Source organism: Anabrus simplex, chromosome 2, assembly GCF_040414725.1.
Source record: "Anabrus simplex isolate iqAnaSimp1 chromosome 2, ASM4041472v1, whole genome shotgun sequence".
Lineage (NCBI taxonomy): Eukaryota > Metazoa > Arthropoda > Insecta > Orthoptera > Tettigoniidae > Anabrus > Anabrus simplex.
The window spans coordinates 1,237,753,986-1,237,771,110 of record NC_090266.1 but is presented as its reverse complement, the minus strand read 5'-3'; the positions used below and the strand labels follow the sequence as shown (position 1 = coordinate 1,237,771,110).

General features: G+C 35.2%; 1 protein-coding gene across 5 annotated transcripts in view; it reads left to right on the top strand.

Annotated features, from left to right (window-relative positions):
• Positions 1-17,125, top strand: part of Pex23 (peroxin 23) — a 986,852-nt gene that overhangs the window by 359,718 nt on the left and 610,009 nt on the right. For all 5 annotated transcript variants that reach the window (XM_067142270.2, XM_067142269.2, XM_067142271.2 and 2 more), the window contains one exon: positions 8,893-9,305. In XM_067142270.2, the coding sequence (XP_066998371.2) occupies positions 8,893-9,305 (413 nt within the window). The remainder of the gene's footprint in view (positions 1-8,892; positions 9,306-17,125) is intronic.

Sequence of the window (17,125 nt, the reverse complement as noted above, 5' to 3'; positions counted from 1 at the left end):
TTGTGTCAATAAGCTATTAACTTTTATCGGATTAAAATGTTTATAGAATTTATTTATATCTGATTTGAGTATTTGTATTAGTTCCGGTAATTGTAATAAGATGGGATTCTTTATTTCTATTTCGTCATTTAGGTTTTTATTTTTATTGTATTGTTGATCTAAATGAATGTATAAGTTTTCCAATTCCGTCATTTCTTTTCCTTTTTCTACTCTTCTTAAGATTTTTAAATCCCTTTCAATAATTGTAAAACTGTGTCCAGTTTCTTGCATGTGTGTACTCATTGCAGAATGTTTCCTGTGTTTGGCTGCATTTACATGTTCAAGATATCTCATTATAAAGCTTCAGCCAGTCTGGCCAACGTATGAAAAATTGCACTCTGCGCACGTGAGCCTATATATTCCAGATCCTTGATATTGATTACTATTTGTATTAACTTTATTGTGGTTGAAGAAAACATTTCGGTTCATGTTTTGGGTCTTTAAGGCAATGTTAATATTTTGTTTTTTGATGGTATTAGTGATTTGGTATATAGCTGGGTTAGTAAATGTGAAAGTTGCAAATTTGGATTTTTTATTTTTATCTGGTACAAGATTAGTGGCCAATTTTATTTTCACCTCATTAATGATTTTGTTAATCATTTCTATTTTGTAACCGTTATTGAGTGCTAGATCTTTTATAAAATCAAGTTCTTTCTTTAAATTCTTGTTTGTTAGTGGAATTTTTAGGGCTCTGTAAACCAAACACAAAAATGCTGCCTGTTTGTGAGAGTTGGGGTGGAGTGACTCGTTTTTGATCATTACTGGAGTAAACGTTGGTTTTCTATAAATCTGGAAGTCAAATTTGTTTCCTGCTCTCTTTACATTTATATCTAGGAAACTTAATGAATTGTTCCTTTCATCTTCCTTAGTGAATTTTATATTACTGTCTAATTTATTTAAGAAATCCCAAATATTATCACTATTGTTCAGTTTACTGTTTATTATAACAAACGTGTCATCCACGTATCTCAGCCAAAGGTTTAGTCCATCTATGTTATTTAAAATTTTAATGTGTTCTAAATGATCCATATAAATGTTAGCTAGTATACCTGATGCAGGGTCACCCATTCCTAAGCACATTTGTTGATATATCTTTTGATTAAATGTGAAGTAATTATTATTTAAAGTAAATCTTAATACATTTATGAATTCTTCTATTTCACACTTACTTAATTTACTATGATTGAATAAATTTATTTTGATTATATTAATGGTTTCGTTGATCGGTATGCAAAGGTACATTAATTAACTGCATGAATAATCCAACATAAAGGACCTCTAAATTTATACATCATTTTTTGAAAAAGCACTTTAAATTTTATAATAATTCTACAATTAATAATTCAATAGAATTCTGTGATTAACTAAATAAATTCGAACTGCAACCACATAAAATGTTCATATGATATAACTAACATGTACCCTTGCATACTGATCAACGAAACCATTAATATAATCAAAATAAATTTATTCAATCATAGTAAATTAAGTAAGTGTGAAATAGAAGAATTCATAAATGTATTAAGATTTACTTTAAATAATAATTACTTCACATTTAATCAAAAGATATATCAACAAATGTGCTTAGGAATGGGTGACCCTGCATCAGGTATACTAGCTAACATTTATGTGGATCATTTAGAACACATTAAAATTTTAAATAACATAGATGGACTAAACCTTTGGCTGAGATACGTGGATGACACGTTTGTTATAATAAACAGTAAACTGAACAATAGTGATAATATTTGGGATTTCTTAAATAAATTAGACAGTAATATAAAATTCACTAAGGAAGATGAAAGGAACAATTCATTAAGTTTCCTAGATATAAATGTAAAGAGAGCAGGAAACAAATTTGACTTCCAGATTTATAGAAAACCAACGTTTACTCCAGTAATGATCAAAAACGAGTCACTCCACCCCAACTCTCACAAACAGGCAGCATTTTTGTGTTTGGTTTACAGAGCCCTAAAAATTCCACTAACAAACAAGAATTTAAAGGAAGAACTTGATTTTATAAAAGATCTAGCACTCAATAACGGTTACAAAATAGAAATGATTAACAAAATCATTAATGAGGTGAAAATAAAATTGGCCACTAATCTTGTACCAGATAAAAATAAAAAATCCAAATTTGCAACTTTCACATTTACTAACCCAGCTATATACCAAATCACTAATACCATCAAAAAACAAAATATTAACATTGCCTTCAAGACCCAAAAGACGAACCGAAAAGTTTTCTGCAACCACAATAAAGTTAATACAAATAGTAATCAATATCAAGGATCTGGAATATATAGGCTCACGTGCGCAGAGTGCAATTTTTCATATGTTGGCCAGACTGGCCGAAGCTTTATAATGAGATATCTTGAACATGTAAATGCAGCCAAACACAGGAAACATTCTGCAATGAGTACACACATGCAAGAAACTGGACACAGTTTTACAATTATTGAAGGGATTTAAAAATCCGAAGAAGAGTAGAAAAAGGAAAAGAAATGCCGGAATTGGAAAACATATACATTAATTTAGATCAACAATACAATAAAAATTAAAACCTAAATGACGAAATAGATATAAAGAATCCCATCTTATTACAATTACCGGAACTAATACAAATACTCAAATCAGATATAAATAAATTCTATAAACATTTTAATCCGATAAAAGTTAATAGCTTATTGACACAAACAAACTCAACTCCTCTCCTCACTTCCCCTAGACTATCCCCTCCACAGTCTACTGCAGCTACCAATGTGCCGCCTACCTTAACTTCCCCTTTCCCCTCCCCGCCAAAACGTAAACTCATCCACACTCACTCATACAACACAAGAAGTGCAAACAGGATAACGAGTAGTTCTCAAGAGGCTAGGAGTAACACCAAACAATCACGCAGCAGAAATGAAAGTAAGTGACAATTCTTCCAGTAAGATGTTATACAGAAATACAATCAAAACCATAAACATATAATTTTTATCTTTCATTACAGATACACCAACGAGCCATTATGGAACGTTCAAGAACATTTTAAATCCAATATCACATCAAAAAGTGTTTCATCAACAAGTTTGTTCACGAACAATTTTACCCCATTGATAATTAAATTAATACCAATACATTTTATAAATGTTACTCCAGCAACGAGAACAAGTCTATCGACCATAATGACAATTATCAACTGCAGAAAATATTCAATACTGTTACGAAGTTTTAATGACAATTATACAAGTTAAGCAATGGGAATCAACACAACTAGCCAGATTTCAAAGTTTTTTATTTTATTCTTATTTTTAAACAATTTTAAAAGATGTTCACCGGATGAGTTTCAGCGATAAAATGTTTGGACTGAAGAAGATTTTAGACAAAAAGTGTTAACTTAAGACATAATTTTATTGTTGTGTGACTGTTAAAATGTTATAAGATTGCAATTAGTTTTACAGGAGTAATCTTGAACCAAAAGAATTGTTTTATGATCTTACACAATCTTAGATTAATGATAGTTTGGCTGATGATGCTCACGAAAAGGAGCGAAACATGAACCATGTAAACATCATAATAAATATGTAAGTTTGTAATATATTCTTATTGTATTGAACAGGTGGCAATTGGCAGAACTAAAGGAGTTGTATCACAAGTAGATCTTCAATACGGACAAGGAAAATGAAGTTTATAACCTGCAATAAGTGGTATGTTCCGAGCTGTCTGCGGAGAGATGGCGTGGAATGATATTAGTAGACGAAAAAGTAAGAGTGGCGTTTATAAAAGTAGGAAAGATCACAGTATGAAGATAAAGTTGGAATTCAAGAGGGCAAACTGGGGCAAATATTCATTTATAGGAAGGGGAGTTAGGGATTGGAATAACTTACCAAGGGAGATGTTCAATAAATTTCCAATTTCTTTGAAATCATTTAGGAAAAGGCTAGGAAAACAACAGATAGGGAATCTGCTATCTAGGTGACTGCCCTAAATGCAGATCAGTATTGATTGATTGATTGATTGATTGATTGATTGAACTTCAGCATATAATCTCTGTGTAGACGGGATTGAAATTTAGTAATTTGCGATGAGTTGATATAACATTGTCACACATTGTCAAACATTGTTTAACGTAGGCCATAGTACATTGTCAAAAATAAGTGGAAGTAACCGAATCATACAACATGGATTTGAGATTTGACCGAAAAAAACAAACTTAAGAAGCTTTATCAGTGACGTGGATTGATTTTTTTTTTTTTAAAGGAAAGGCTTACTATCATGAAATAATTGAATAATTTTATTTATTATGATACTAGTCAACTGTGATTAGTTAACATAATTTATTTCATATTGAGCAAGGATTATTGAAATACTAGGTTGAGTTATTTTTATGTCCATAAATGTGTATAGTTGGGAATTTATTTGAGAGTTTATTTGAAGCAACCCATGATTTTATATAACGAGTTAATTAAATGAAATTTATTTAATTTTGAAGTAATCAAAGCTTGGACTAAGTCAATTTTAACATTTCGTTTCAGAGACTAAGGAACATGTTACATGACACAAGAACTAAGAAACAAATAGAACTTTGTAATTAATTTATGTTCAAATGGCAAGAAAAGATGACAAATATCAGATTATTTATTTATTTATCTTTTTTTTTTTGCTTATTTTGTGGTCGTGTTGCCAAATTTAAGTTAATATTTGTAAATAAATTTAGGTTTCATTTTTATGGTAGTTTTCTTTACGTTCTTTGAAATGCCACTGATAATTTGCTTCATTTATACTCGCAGATAGACTGCACCTGACTTTCTACTTAGGACAACTTTTTAATAGGATACGGCAACAATAAATAAATACATACATACATGCATGCAAGGGAAAACAAGAAATTGTTAATGATACAGTAATATTTTTCTTGTTCCCACCAGTTTTATTTTGATTTGGCAGGTATTAAACAAAAAAATAGTTCACTTTCATTGAGGAAATATATTACTACATGCGTTTGTTTGGTTTTAATAAAAATTTGAGACTTTTATACCAAACATGATAGATACCGTCTTCATTTTTAGGACTTGAAGGAGAGTCTTGATAATAAATAAACTATGCTTTCTCAAAGAAAATCTGTTGCTCTTGACAATATGCATTATTCAACTACTTTTGGTTTTCTTGTGTCAGTGTTCTATTCATATGTATTGTACAGAAACACTGGTCTAGCGGAATTTTCGAAGCATTTCAAACTTTAAAATACGTGCCATGCGCAAGCAGGCAGACAGCAACGGCAAACATGTGGCGAGTGACGTAGGAGCAAGCTTCAGCTGCTCAAGGCTAAGTTGCATCTCTTGTAGAACATTCCATTCCTTCTACCATTAATTACTCATGTAATAATTATGGTACGATCATAAGAACAACTTCACCGTGTACCTCATTTTATTGTCTACAAGACTCCAAGTCTCGGTAACATATGCCACGGATTAAGAAAGTTATGGAAGGTGGAATGAAACAGCTACATTTTGTGACTTGAGTATAAATAAGACCCGATCACTGGCCTAAACTACAGTCAAATCCCACTGTCGAACCTGTATGGTTGACTGTTCTTGTTTTTCAGTGCTACGGTATGTTGAAGTTATAGAGTAGAAGTCTTGATATTCTGTAGAAATAATGGTGAGAACAAATACTTTATCTTTTTCTGTCTACGGACTTAGCCGTGTAATCAGCGACTGCGATACTTTGAATATTTTCAGGTGACTAAAATCCTGTGTATCAGAGCTTAGACTTTTTACATTCATAAACTGTTTATCGACACGTAGGTTTTTCACAAATAAAACTTCGAATTTTCTTAATTTGACAGTGCTAGTCTTCACCTTATTTGTGAATTTAGGACAACGTGTGAATGGAACTGATTTTCAGGATTCAGAAATTGAGTTAAAAATATTATTTCACATCTTTGAAAACAATCTTGTGAGTGAAGGGGAGTGATTTCTCTTGATTGTTTGCATTCTAATAGTGTTGTAAAAGTGCATGTGAACGAGACTAATTTCATGTGGCAGGTGTTTTAATGCTAACACCCAGTTGAAGTAATTATCATTTAACTCAGTGTAAATATTCTGCAGTATCTAGCAGTGTTTATTTCAATGAATAAACTCTCCAAACAATTGTAAATAGAATCAAAGTGATCTTGAAATACTGTAGGACCCGACGAGTGTTTGCGTCCTCAATTCTCCAACGATTTAGGGCACTAATTACTTTTGTTTTTCGTGTGCTTAATGTCACAAGTGCAAGTTATGTTAGGAAGTGTGTGGACTCAATTCCATTAACATGCAGCCACAAAAATCTTGTTTGAGTTTTTTAACTTTTTGTCTCAAATCAGAGACTAGTGCAGTTTACTTTAAAAAAGTCTCACGTCTGATTCCATTGACATTTAACACAAAATATCAACATTTCTTTAATCCCTTCATGGGAACAGTGAAAATCAATTATAAATTGCACCTCAATACTCGTCCATCCTACAAGTCCAAGGGACTTACACTCATGCTTGCTCCATTATTCCATGTGAGCGAACCCAGCAACTTGAACTCCTAGACCTCCAAGACTTTCCAGAACATCTGGAACTTCGAGAACTTCAAGACCACCCGGAGCAGTCCTTGAGGGATTGGTATGTGGCTGCATGGTGCCCAGAGCGTTTCTCTGGTGAGGATGGGAGGAGCAGCGGTTCGACGTGGAACATTGCCAGCAACAGGACGGGAGGACATCATGCCTAACCAGTCTCCAGTTGTACCGAGGTTATATGATCTTTGACTTTGTTTAATAAATCAGCAGTTTTTAAAGGACATGAACTTCATTCAGAGTAAAACCCTCTCGCTCTCTGTAGCTAACCATTTTAATGTGCTGTACACTGTCTGCGTTCAATCTCGTGCTCTTCAAGCACTTCCTGGTACAGTATGAATGTATCAACATTTCTTATCTTTACTGAAGAATTTAACTTAAAGATTTCAGACTTTCCTTTTTTTTTTTAACCTACCTCCCCCTCTCTTTATTTACGGTTTCTGGTATGATGTGATATATGATTACAGGAAGGGTGATGGTTAAATGTGGTGTTGGGACATGGCCTATTCTTGTCAAATAGCATCAAGGGGTCTGGTGAAATCTTAACATCCCCATCCAACGTAGGAATTGCCATCAACAGTGTCATTTGCTTTCACTCCATATGAACGCTGTGGAGTGGTTTGAAAGAATTGAATCAAGGCTTTTGGCTCACAAGCTCGTGATTATAAATTGTATAGCTCTCCTACTCGGCCGGCCAACATTCTCTCTCTCAACTTACTCTGTATATATGTGACGACGGCATTTGACAGTCTGCAGGTCACTTGCTACTGTTGAACACTGAACAAGTGTGTCGTTGCTGGTTGAAATACTCTTCCACAGAATCAGTGGTGGACTAAAGATGTGATAGTCGCATGATCCATAAGACATGGCATAGTGTGTTCATTGTGGGGCAGGCATTATCATGAAACATGAGCACACTCATTACAGTTTTCCCGTCGGTCTATTTTTATGGCTTATTGAAGTTTCTGGAAGGTATCTTCAAATGCTGAGCATTGATCATGGCACTGACTGGTAGCTGTTCCAACAGCAGAGGTCCATCGACATTGAAGAACAGTGTCAACATGGATGAATCTGCCTTCTTTGGTCGTTATGACAAAGTATTTATGCATTACTAACTCATCCTCTTCATTGCTGGCTTGAAATGGTGGCACCAGGTTTCATCACCAGTCACATTGTCCTTCGCTGTGGTAATGACAGAGATGTTCCAGACATATCCACAACTGTGCGACATTTTGTTCATTGGTGAGGTGATGAGATACCCATTTGGAACTCGCTTGCTAATAGCCCAGTTCCCAAAGCATGATGCTTTGTATGGAGCTGATGCTGAAGTTGACAGCCATTGACAGCTCACATATGGTTATTAGATGATTGTCCACAATCTCTGTTCCCTGTGTCTTACAGTCACCTGTTCAGATCGTGGGATATTCACTGTGCATACCCGCCCACTTGAAATCTTGGCAAGCTTTGTTTTAAACATGAGTCACCATACATACGATGAAAAATATTCACTTATCCACAAAGTAACACATGGGACATATCTGTCATATACTAATAACTTTACTTTTGTTAAATGACTTATGACTGGCCTAAGCACCATCTCCATCTTTGAACAAGAATTGAATTGCACCATATTGTCCTTATTTTGGACATGTCTACTACACACCACTTTCTCCTCTGCTGATTGGACACGTCTAAAGAAGATTTGTGTGCGATGTTACAACAAAATGCCAAATCACGTCTAGGCTGCCCCGTCATTTCAGTTGAACAACTCTTATAAAATATTAAATAATGTTTTTACTTTAATATCTCTTGATTTTATGACTTTTCTATTAACAACTTGCATAAAATAGATAGAAGGATGAAATAAAATCTCCTGGATTATGGAAAGATATTGTTTTCCAAGCTTATAGTTACATTTAGACAAATGTCAGTTTACAGTAAAGCAAACTCTTTGAAGACAGAATGGTTGCCAGTTGGAATTGACCTCCTCCTCGTATATGTGTGGTGGCGTGAACATTCACTTGATAGTCCTTTTTTCCTAAGAAAGGATCCAGCTGCCAAGCTGCTACCTGTTACTATACACGGACAGACAGACAGACCGACCGACCTTCTTCCGTGTAATATAAAAAATACATTTTTAACTCTGAAACTTAAGCTTTTGAGTTTTGATACACTTTTGAATCCTTCCCAGATCTCTTAAAGTAGATGTGCTTTTAAATTCTTTTATGCCTTGTCATTCATTTTCTGTAATCTGTTCTTATTTAGGTATGGGCTGTTGGTAGCGATGATCGATGCCTCTACTTCCGTAGTGGTGTTCTGCCTTCGGAATTGACTGGTAAAAAGTGGCGTGCCATTCATGCCCCAACGCAGCTCAGTCGAACTAGTAGCAATGCAAGTCTGTGGTCAGGAAGCCATAGAGGCAGTCTCAGTGGTACCCCACGCCAGAAAAGAGTTCGTAGTTGGTGTTCATTGGCACGTAACAGTGGATCTGGTGATGTACCAGGTCCTCTTAGGGATTGGGAAGAGACATCTCGTTCTGCTCCCACACCTACTTCTTTGAGGCTTCAACCAGCACTCTGGCAGAAGAGTAGCGACGGAGCGTCTCTCCTTCAGAGTCGGGCAAGCTGTTCAGAAGAGTCGATGAGTGGGAGTATTGGGACCTCACAACCAGATTTAAGGTAAAACATGGATACCGTATTGCAGTACATGTTTGCACTCTAGCTTAGTCTTCCGTATTGAAACTTTCTCTTGGGAAAGGATTTTACAATTTGAAACTTCATAAATGAACTCTTATTTTGCTATATCTTTCACCAGTACAAACTTGCATGAAGAGTCTACCCTTCACATCTTTCATTTTTGTGTTGAGCCCACATTATATAACAAAAATATATGGATGTATTATATTGCTCAGGTAAGAAAGCTAGCAGGAGCAAAATATATACACATCTAGGAAACATAGAGAGCAACAAATGCATGAAAAGAGTACACACAAAAGAAAGATATGGGTGCAAAACGTTTGGCTGCATATTCTGGAACGTCTTGCCACTCTTCCTAAATCCTGCCTTGTAATTTCTATTCACGTCACATCACTTTGTTATACACCAGCATCCCTTACATGGACAGACTTCTTGAACACTTCACAACCAATGCCCTGCCTCATATTTCCTTCCTTGTCCGCCTCACACAGTACATCCTAACTCTCAACTCTTTCAAATTCAGGGAGAAAATTTTTCCACTATATTAGCAGCATGGACACAAGGATGGCCCCATCCTATGCCAACCTTTTAATGCCAAAACTCTAAGAATTTCTGGTGCAGGTTAAGTGATGATACCTTTTTCCTGTGGCACTATGAAGCAAGCCTACGTGACTCATTCCTGCACGTATAAGCAATTAATTTTATTATGAGACCCATATTGATAAATATGACTTATTTTCTTAATGAAAGTTTTATTGACCACCTAATCAATACAATTTTTTTTACTAGGACCAGTTTCGGTCGATTTAATGACACTCGTAAAAAAGAAAGTTTGTATCCACGATACCATCCTGGACACTATTAATTACCCAATTGCAAAGTGGATTGAATGAGTTTGGTAAGATTGTAAATGTAATAATTTTGTTGTATTATGTGCTGATACCAGTTTCCTGAGCTACTATCTGAAGCGACTTACGTTGACTGACCCAGTTTTGCCTGTATATTCTCTAACCTCTGTTTTGTGAGAGCTCTTCTTGTTCACTGTTTTTTCTTATTAGTTACGGAACCAGTACTGCGCCACTTGTGAGTTGATGCATGTAACATTTTGATGGTACTGTAGAACCAGGAAACTGTCTACGGAATTCCCGAAGACACCTTTTAACTTGTTTCTTCTTCTTGTGCAAATATCACTCGATTAAAAATATTCTCTGTGCTGTAGTGTACTTAACCATTGCAATAAGAACCTTAGAATCGTTACTAGCAAAGCAACAGAGCTAAACATCCTGCTGGCTCAGCTGTCAACACTTATCACAGCAGGCTTGCCACAAGCCATATGGCACCACAGCCTGTGAACAGAAACTGTTTATCAATTGGTGCTCCGATTTGGGGAATAACCTGGCATTATCTTGTCTGTCTCCCCCACTCCCTTTATCTCACATTGTTATTCTATCCTCCACTATCAAAGGGTTCACCTATTCAATACCATATAGTGATCAATTGTCATACGGACCATAATGAAATTTAAAACTTATGATCTATCCTACACTGACAAAGGCTGCAGCTGAAAATTTAGGACACAGGTCTTACTTTTGTGTGTGCTCTATCTGTTTCCTAGCCAGATTACCAGTTACCAAAGGAGACGAGCTGCTCGAGTAAATAGTATGTATTTACAATTCTTATTTTTATTATCCACTCAATTCAATACATAAAGTGTTTGTCTCTAAAGGGACATTACAGTACAAACGTTACTTGGGACATGTTTTGCTCGCTGTATTGAGCATCTTCAGCCATCTTCTATACAATTTTCTCAAAGTTGAGTCATATATGAAACATTATTTATAATAATTTTGTTCATTGAAAATGTTTTACACAAAGAAATTTGTTGTCACTGCTTAAAAAGTAAACAAGTAAAATTGATAATGAAATTGTATCATTAATGGACTAGACGTTAATTACATAATATTGATAAAATGTCGCCACTACCCAAAAAGAAAATCAAAAGATTTTTTTGACAATTAAAATGTATCATTAATGGACTAGACATTAATGACATAATATTGATGTGAAACTCATATTAAATATGCCAATTAAATTGAAAGATTTGGCTAATTCTCGTTTGTTTCCTGATTTTTCGAAAACTGTTAGTGTATTTATCGGAGTTTCAAATGAAATTAGTGAAAGTTAAAGGATTAAACTTGCCGTATTTTTTCCATTGTGTTTTTGTTAATTGAGAACTACATCATTATTAAGGGATGGATCATTGGTGGTTTATACTCTGTTGTGTGCATCATACTTGTATTCTTCACAATCTTCAACTGATTTAAGTCAGCCTATATTTACTGGTCAGTTTGTTGTTAGTTTAAAGGGAACCAATAATTGTTACATAGATGTGTTGTATATACTGCAACGTTATGGATGATTGTGTCTGTAACAAAAAATAATTAAGATTGTAATAGTTTGTAAATGTTGTTATGAGTACATTGAAGCTAGAATGTCACTTACCCCTTTGTGTCATGCTTTTGCATTTAGTTGTGCTTGTTGCAGTACTGAGACTATTTGTCATTGTGGTTTTACTTCTTGTGTTACATGAACGAGGCAGGTGTGGTGGAGGGTGAGTAGGTGGAGGAGGAGAAGGGGCTATGGGCGGAGCATTGGTCATTGGCATAATGTGAGGAGGCCAAGTAGGGGTCTAAGGGAGGAAATTGTGGACCGGGTGTTGGATACTAGCTTAGCTTGTGAAGGGGAAAGAGAAGGGGCTTTGGGTGGAGTGTTGGGCGCTGGCGTGATGTAAGGAGGGTGAGTAGAGGGCGTAGGGGAAGGAATTGTGGTGGGAGTTGTATTTGTTGACTATTAGAAGGTTGCAAAGAGGAGAAGAATTCCGCCTAATCAATACTTGTTTATTGGTATTTTTAAAAGTACAGGACCGGTTTCGACCCTAGGGGGTCTCAGCTGAACACACATATACATAGAACACATTGTGCAATTGCAAACATTACCATATCTAAAAAGGAATATAATTTGACGATAACATGTCAGGTTACATGTTATGAGTCTCATTATGATAGCCGTATTGGAGTACAGAATGTAAAAGTTTCAAACAAATTTATTAAAAACCACCATTCCAATACTTTACAATCTTAAATTTAAGATACAAATATTACATATATGTTAAAATGGGACACGTTTCGCTTAGGCTTTGTAAGCATCTTCAGCCATACTTAATCTAAAGCTAAGTCAGGGCCCTGAACTGGGTTCCTCATTAAAGTATAATACATGCTTTAATACAAGATAAAACAGTAATAAAAATCTAGTCTGTGGAGAAAGCGATGCTTAACCTCGTCAGTCCTGGATGGGATTGCAAGATCAGAAAAAATATCTGTTTTGTTTTTAGGTCCTTAGGATCATTTTAAACACAAATTCATAAATAAAAATAGTTCTGAGTGAGTGGTGACTGGAGTACTGTGATTTTACAAATATAACCATATACAATAGAAAATACAGTATTTAAATAACACCAGACAAGAGGCAACAATGTCACAAGAAACTCCTTAAATGTTCCAAGGCTTTTCAATTTGTGATTTCAAAACCACTTTCTGTGTACGTTCATCTTCTGATAACTCAGCATCACCATTTTTAACAGTTCTTGGTCAGTTAAAATTATATTGCTTGAAAGAAAACACATAACTTATAAACAAAAAAGAATCACAATTGAAACCTGAGGTCCGCATATGTGGACCATAAATTTTTTTATGTTGTACTGAACACACTGTAAAAATAATAATACTACATACATTATCACAGCTGTCCTTCAAGCTTTCTTTGCAAATAAAAAAAATTCTGAATCCAAGTATTAAGCTCTAACTGAATTTATTTCCACTTCCTGGAAAGGCAATCGCCTGTCGGTGCCATTTTTACCATTTAATAATCCAAAATAACAAACCTGAAAGAATAACGTCAGCCGATGATACACTCTGAAAAACGTTTTAATTTTGACTACACATGGCTTCGCAGGAAAACCAACATGACAACTAGAGAATGGATGTATGGGAAGCAGGCTGGGAAACTCTACAGAGGACGAGATCTTACATGACGTTGTAGGGAAAGAAACGTGAGAGCATTATCCCTTTAGTCCAATTTACTCAACATATAGAATTTAAACAAGGTATAAAGAACACAAAGCATCAATTAAAACCTTAAATCGAAACACAAGATTCCTATCAGTGTTTCTTCAGAAAAGTAAATATTTACACAAAATTACCATTACATTTAAATAAGTGAGCATAATTTCGATGTTGAAATTTTCAATGAAAACATAATTACAAACATTATAACAGGCAAGTTGAAAAATGTTACAAGGAAAGGAAACAACGGAAATTAAATTTAGCGCAGAGCCCTATAGAGGGGCAGTCCTCTCCTAATACACATCAGTGAAGGACGCACAGCTCAACAGGTATACGCTAAACTGACGCGGAATTACTGGAGGCAACTCGTAAGAAAAAAAGTTAAAGTTTACATTTACACAAAAGATTAATTAAAGGAATTGCCTCCAAAACAAAGGATATGCCTAGCTGACGAACTAAGGCATTACAAAATCTAAACGGTGAAAAGCAGGGTCTAAGGTAAACTCCGAACAAATGAATTTACATTTTAATTTAACACTTGAGAAAAGAAAACATGCTTACCCCGGGATGGCTGGAGCCGCTGAGCGGACCATCTTACAAGGTGCGTCCGATCGTTAAGACGAATGAAAACCAAAGACGCTGAACAGAGCCTTGCTCCTGCTGAGGAGCCAAAAGGCCGGAAATTGAGAAATACTCAAACAGCCAATCAGGGAAGCTACCTCTGATTCGACCCGAAGTTTCACCAATACAAATTAATGTTATTTTCACCAATAGGATTACAGCACCATATATGGTAATGTGGGAAATATATTCTAGAGGTTTCGATTGCGAAACTCGGCGATTTCGTGATCGTGGCCTCCACATGGCAACTACAGGGTGATAACAAAAAATGGGTTACAACAAACATATTACTGGAGATCTCCAATATCATTGTCTTCCAACACTCATAATGATTATTAATATCAACTGTTTACAGTCTTTCCTGTAAGTCTTAAAATTTCACAAAAATTAAAACACACAGAAATTTACATGAATTTACACCAACACAAAAAAATATATGTTCAATTGACTTCTACATGACAAATCCAGAATTAAATGTTTCCACCGATTCTATCAACTCACCACCGGCGACACCCCAAAGTGCATGACCTCAGTTCTTTTCATGGAGACATCTATGGCACAAAGTCCAAATTTCTTGAAAGTTGTTGTTGCAACCAGTGATACACCAAAGCAAAAAAAAAAAAAAAAAAAAAAAAAAAAAAAAGCCAGTCAGTTTAGGAAACTTTAAAATAACATATTACTCTGTCATTTAGTAGTGACATCTTCTGATCAACTTCCTGCACTAGCTGTTTCATGATTTGTATGATAGATAACGTTCTCCAAGGCACTTCTTTTAAATGTGTGGGGTTGAGGTGTGTCTCCCGGTACACTCAGGACTACAATAGTAATAATCATTACACTCTCACGAAACTACAACTCTATTAAGAACACCACGGAATTAATTAATAGATTGGATCATTTTGTTCTTGGTCCCGATCCCCCTATGCACTCTTTCGATATAGTTAACATGTTTCCCAGTATAAATACCAAAGCGCTTCTTCCTATCATCAAGTAGAATCTTCTTGCTAATAGCCAACTCAGTAAGCTAGAAGTTGTAAATTTTATGAGTCTTCTTAGCTTGCTAATTAACAATAATTACTTTACTTTTGATAGTACCATTTAGAAGGAGAATGGTCTGGCAATGGGATCACCTGCCTCTGGGATTTTGGCAGAGATTAATTAGATATCCTAGAAAATAATGCTATAGTCAACAATTTAACCTTCCGTAATATTCATTTGTGGGCTAGATATGTGGACGATACTTTCATAATTCTTGAAGAACGGTCCACAGATGCTAAAACTACTCTTGATAATCTTAACAGTGTAGATCAAGATATAAAGTTTACCTTAGAATCCGAGAATAATAATCATTTAAATTTTTTGGACCTAACAGTTACGCGATCACTTTCTTCTTTTTCATTTAATATCTATAGAAAACCTACTCAGACTGCTATCACCATCAGGAATGATTCTTCCCAACCTCAGGCCCATAAAAATGCTACCTATAATAGTCTGGTTGACAGAGCCTTTAGAGTTCCTATGTCAAAAAATAAAGAATTAAATGTCATTTGGGCGATAGCTAGAAACAATGGTTTCAAGAATGTTTTCATTGAGAGAATCATCAACAAGTTTAAGTACCGTCCTAATACCACCCTTCTGAGAAGAAAACCCAAAGTTAATTCTTTTTCAACTTTCACCTTTACAAATAAAGTACACAGTGTCACCAATGTCTTCAAAAAGCATAACACCAAGATTTCTTACAGAACTAATAATAGAAGTATTGACATCCTGCATAACTCCACTTCATTAAATAGAAATAATGTTTTTCATAGTTCTGGAGTGTACAGATTATGCTGTTATGACTGCAGCAGTTCTTATCTTGGACAAACAGGACGTAACTTTAAAATCAGATACGCGGAACACGTTAATGCCGTTAGATACAATAGGTTTTCGGCAACGGGGCAGCATATGAAGGATTTTCGGTATAATTTTACTAACATTGATCAGATCTCACAGTTTTACAGATTCTTAATAAAGGTACTTTGCTTGACATCACTGAGAGCTGTTTCATTCATGTGGATCAATACTTTAATGCTGCTTTAAATCTCAATGATATTTCTGAGAAACCAAAAGTATTGTTCAATTTTTTGATAGTGGTTTTCAGACTGAATAAAGCTTCCAATAGTAAATCAGTCTTTCAAAGCATACAGAAAACGTTCCCACGTCATGCCCTCTCACCTCATCGCCCTGCATAATTCCCCTCCTTTTTCCCTCCTTCCTTCATTGCCATCAGCACTAAGCCCCTCCTTCTCCTCCCCACTTTCCCTACCTATCCTGCTCTCTCTCCTCAGTACCTCCCCTGATCTACTTCCCCTCCCTTCCCCACCAACACAGTTACATTGGTCATGGTGTTTTGCGGCTCTCAGTGTCTTCTTTAACGTTTGATTACATACTTCACACATGCTGCCAGACTTGAGTCTCATATTCACGTTAATTCTTACGACAGGACGTTGTCTTTTTTCAAAAGCCTTTCTTAACATTCTCCTCTTTTTCTTTGTCTGCTTCAGGTCCCATTTTGAACAGAGAACTTCGTTTAGTACCCTGGAAACACGGCGTCTGTCTCATTTTCATGTAAAATAAAGCTTTTGTTATATAATACTTAGCAAACCGTATCCAGCCACTTTTTTAGGTTAGAGAAGACATACATTTTATTACGCAAAACAGAGTCTGAAGTTCCTTCATGTTGTTTTTAGTTCTAGAAATTGCTACGTCTTACGACTGGTTAAGCTATTTTTTTAACGACAGACTTTTTTAACCAATGATAAAATGTTTCCTTAATATTTGCACCTTTTACTTCAAGATTCAGTGGATGTTCAGCAAGAAAACTTTTATACAAATATTCTTACGAATTAAGGAAATATGCTTTTGGACTTTTAAGATGGTGAGATATTAGTTTTTGTCCTCGACTCAATTTAATCTGCTCACAAGTCATTCAATGTTTTTAGATTCAGAGGACTCTTGTCAAGAGGACAAAGTTTTAAGACAATTGGTGCTATGTAGGTTATAAGTTAATGTTTACGG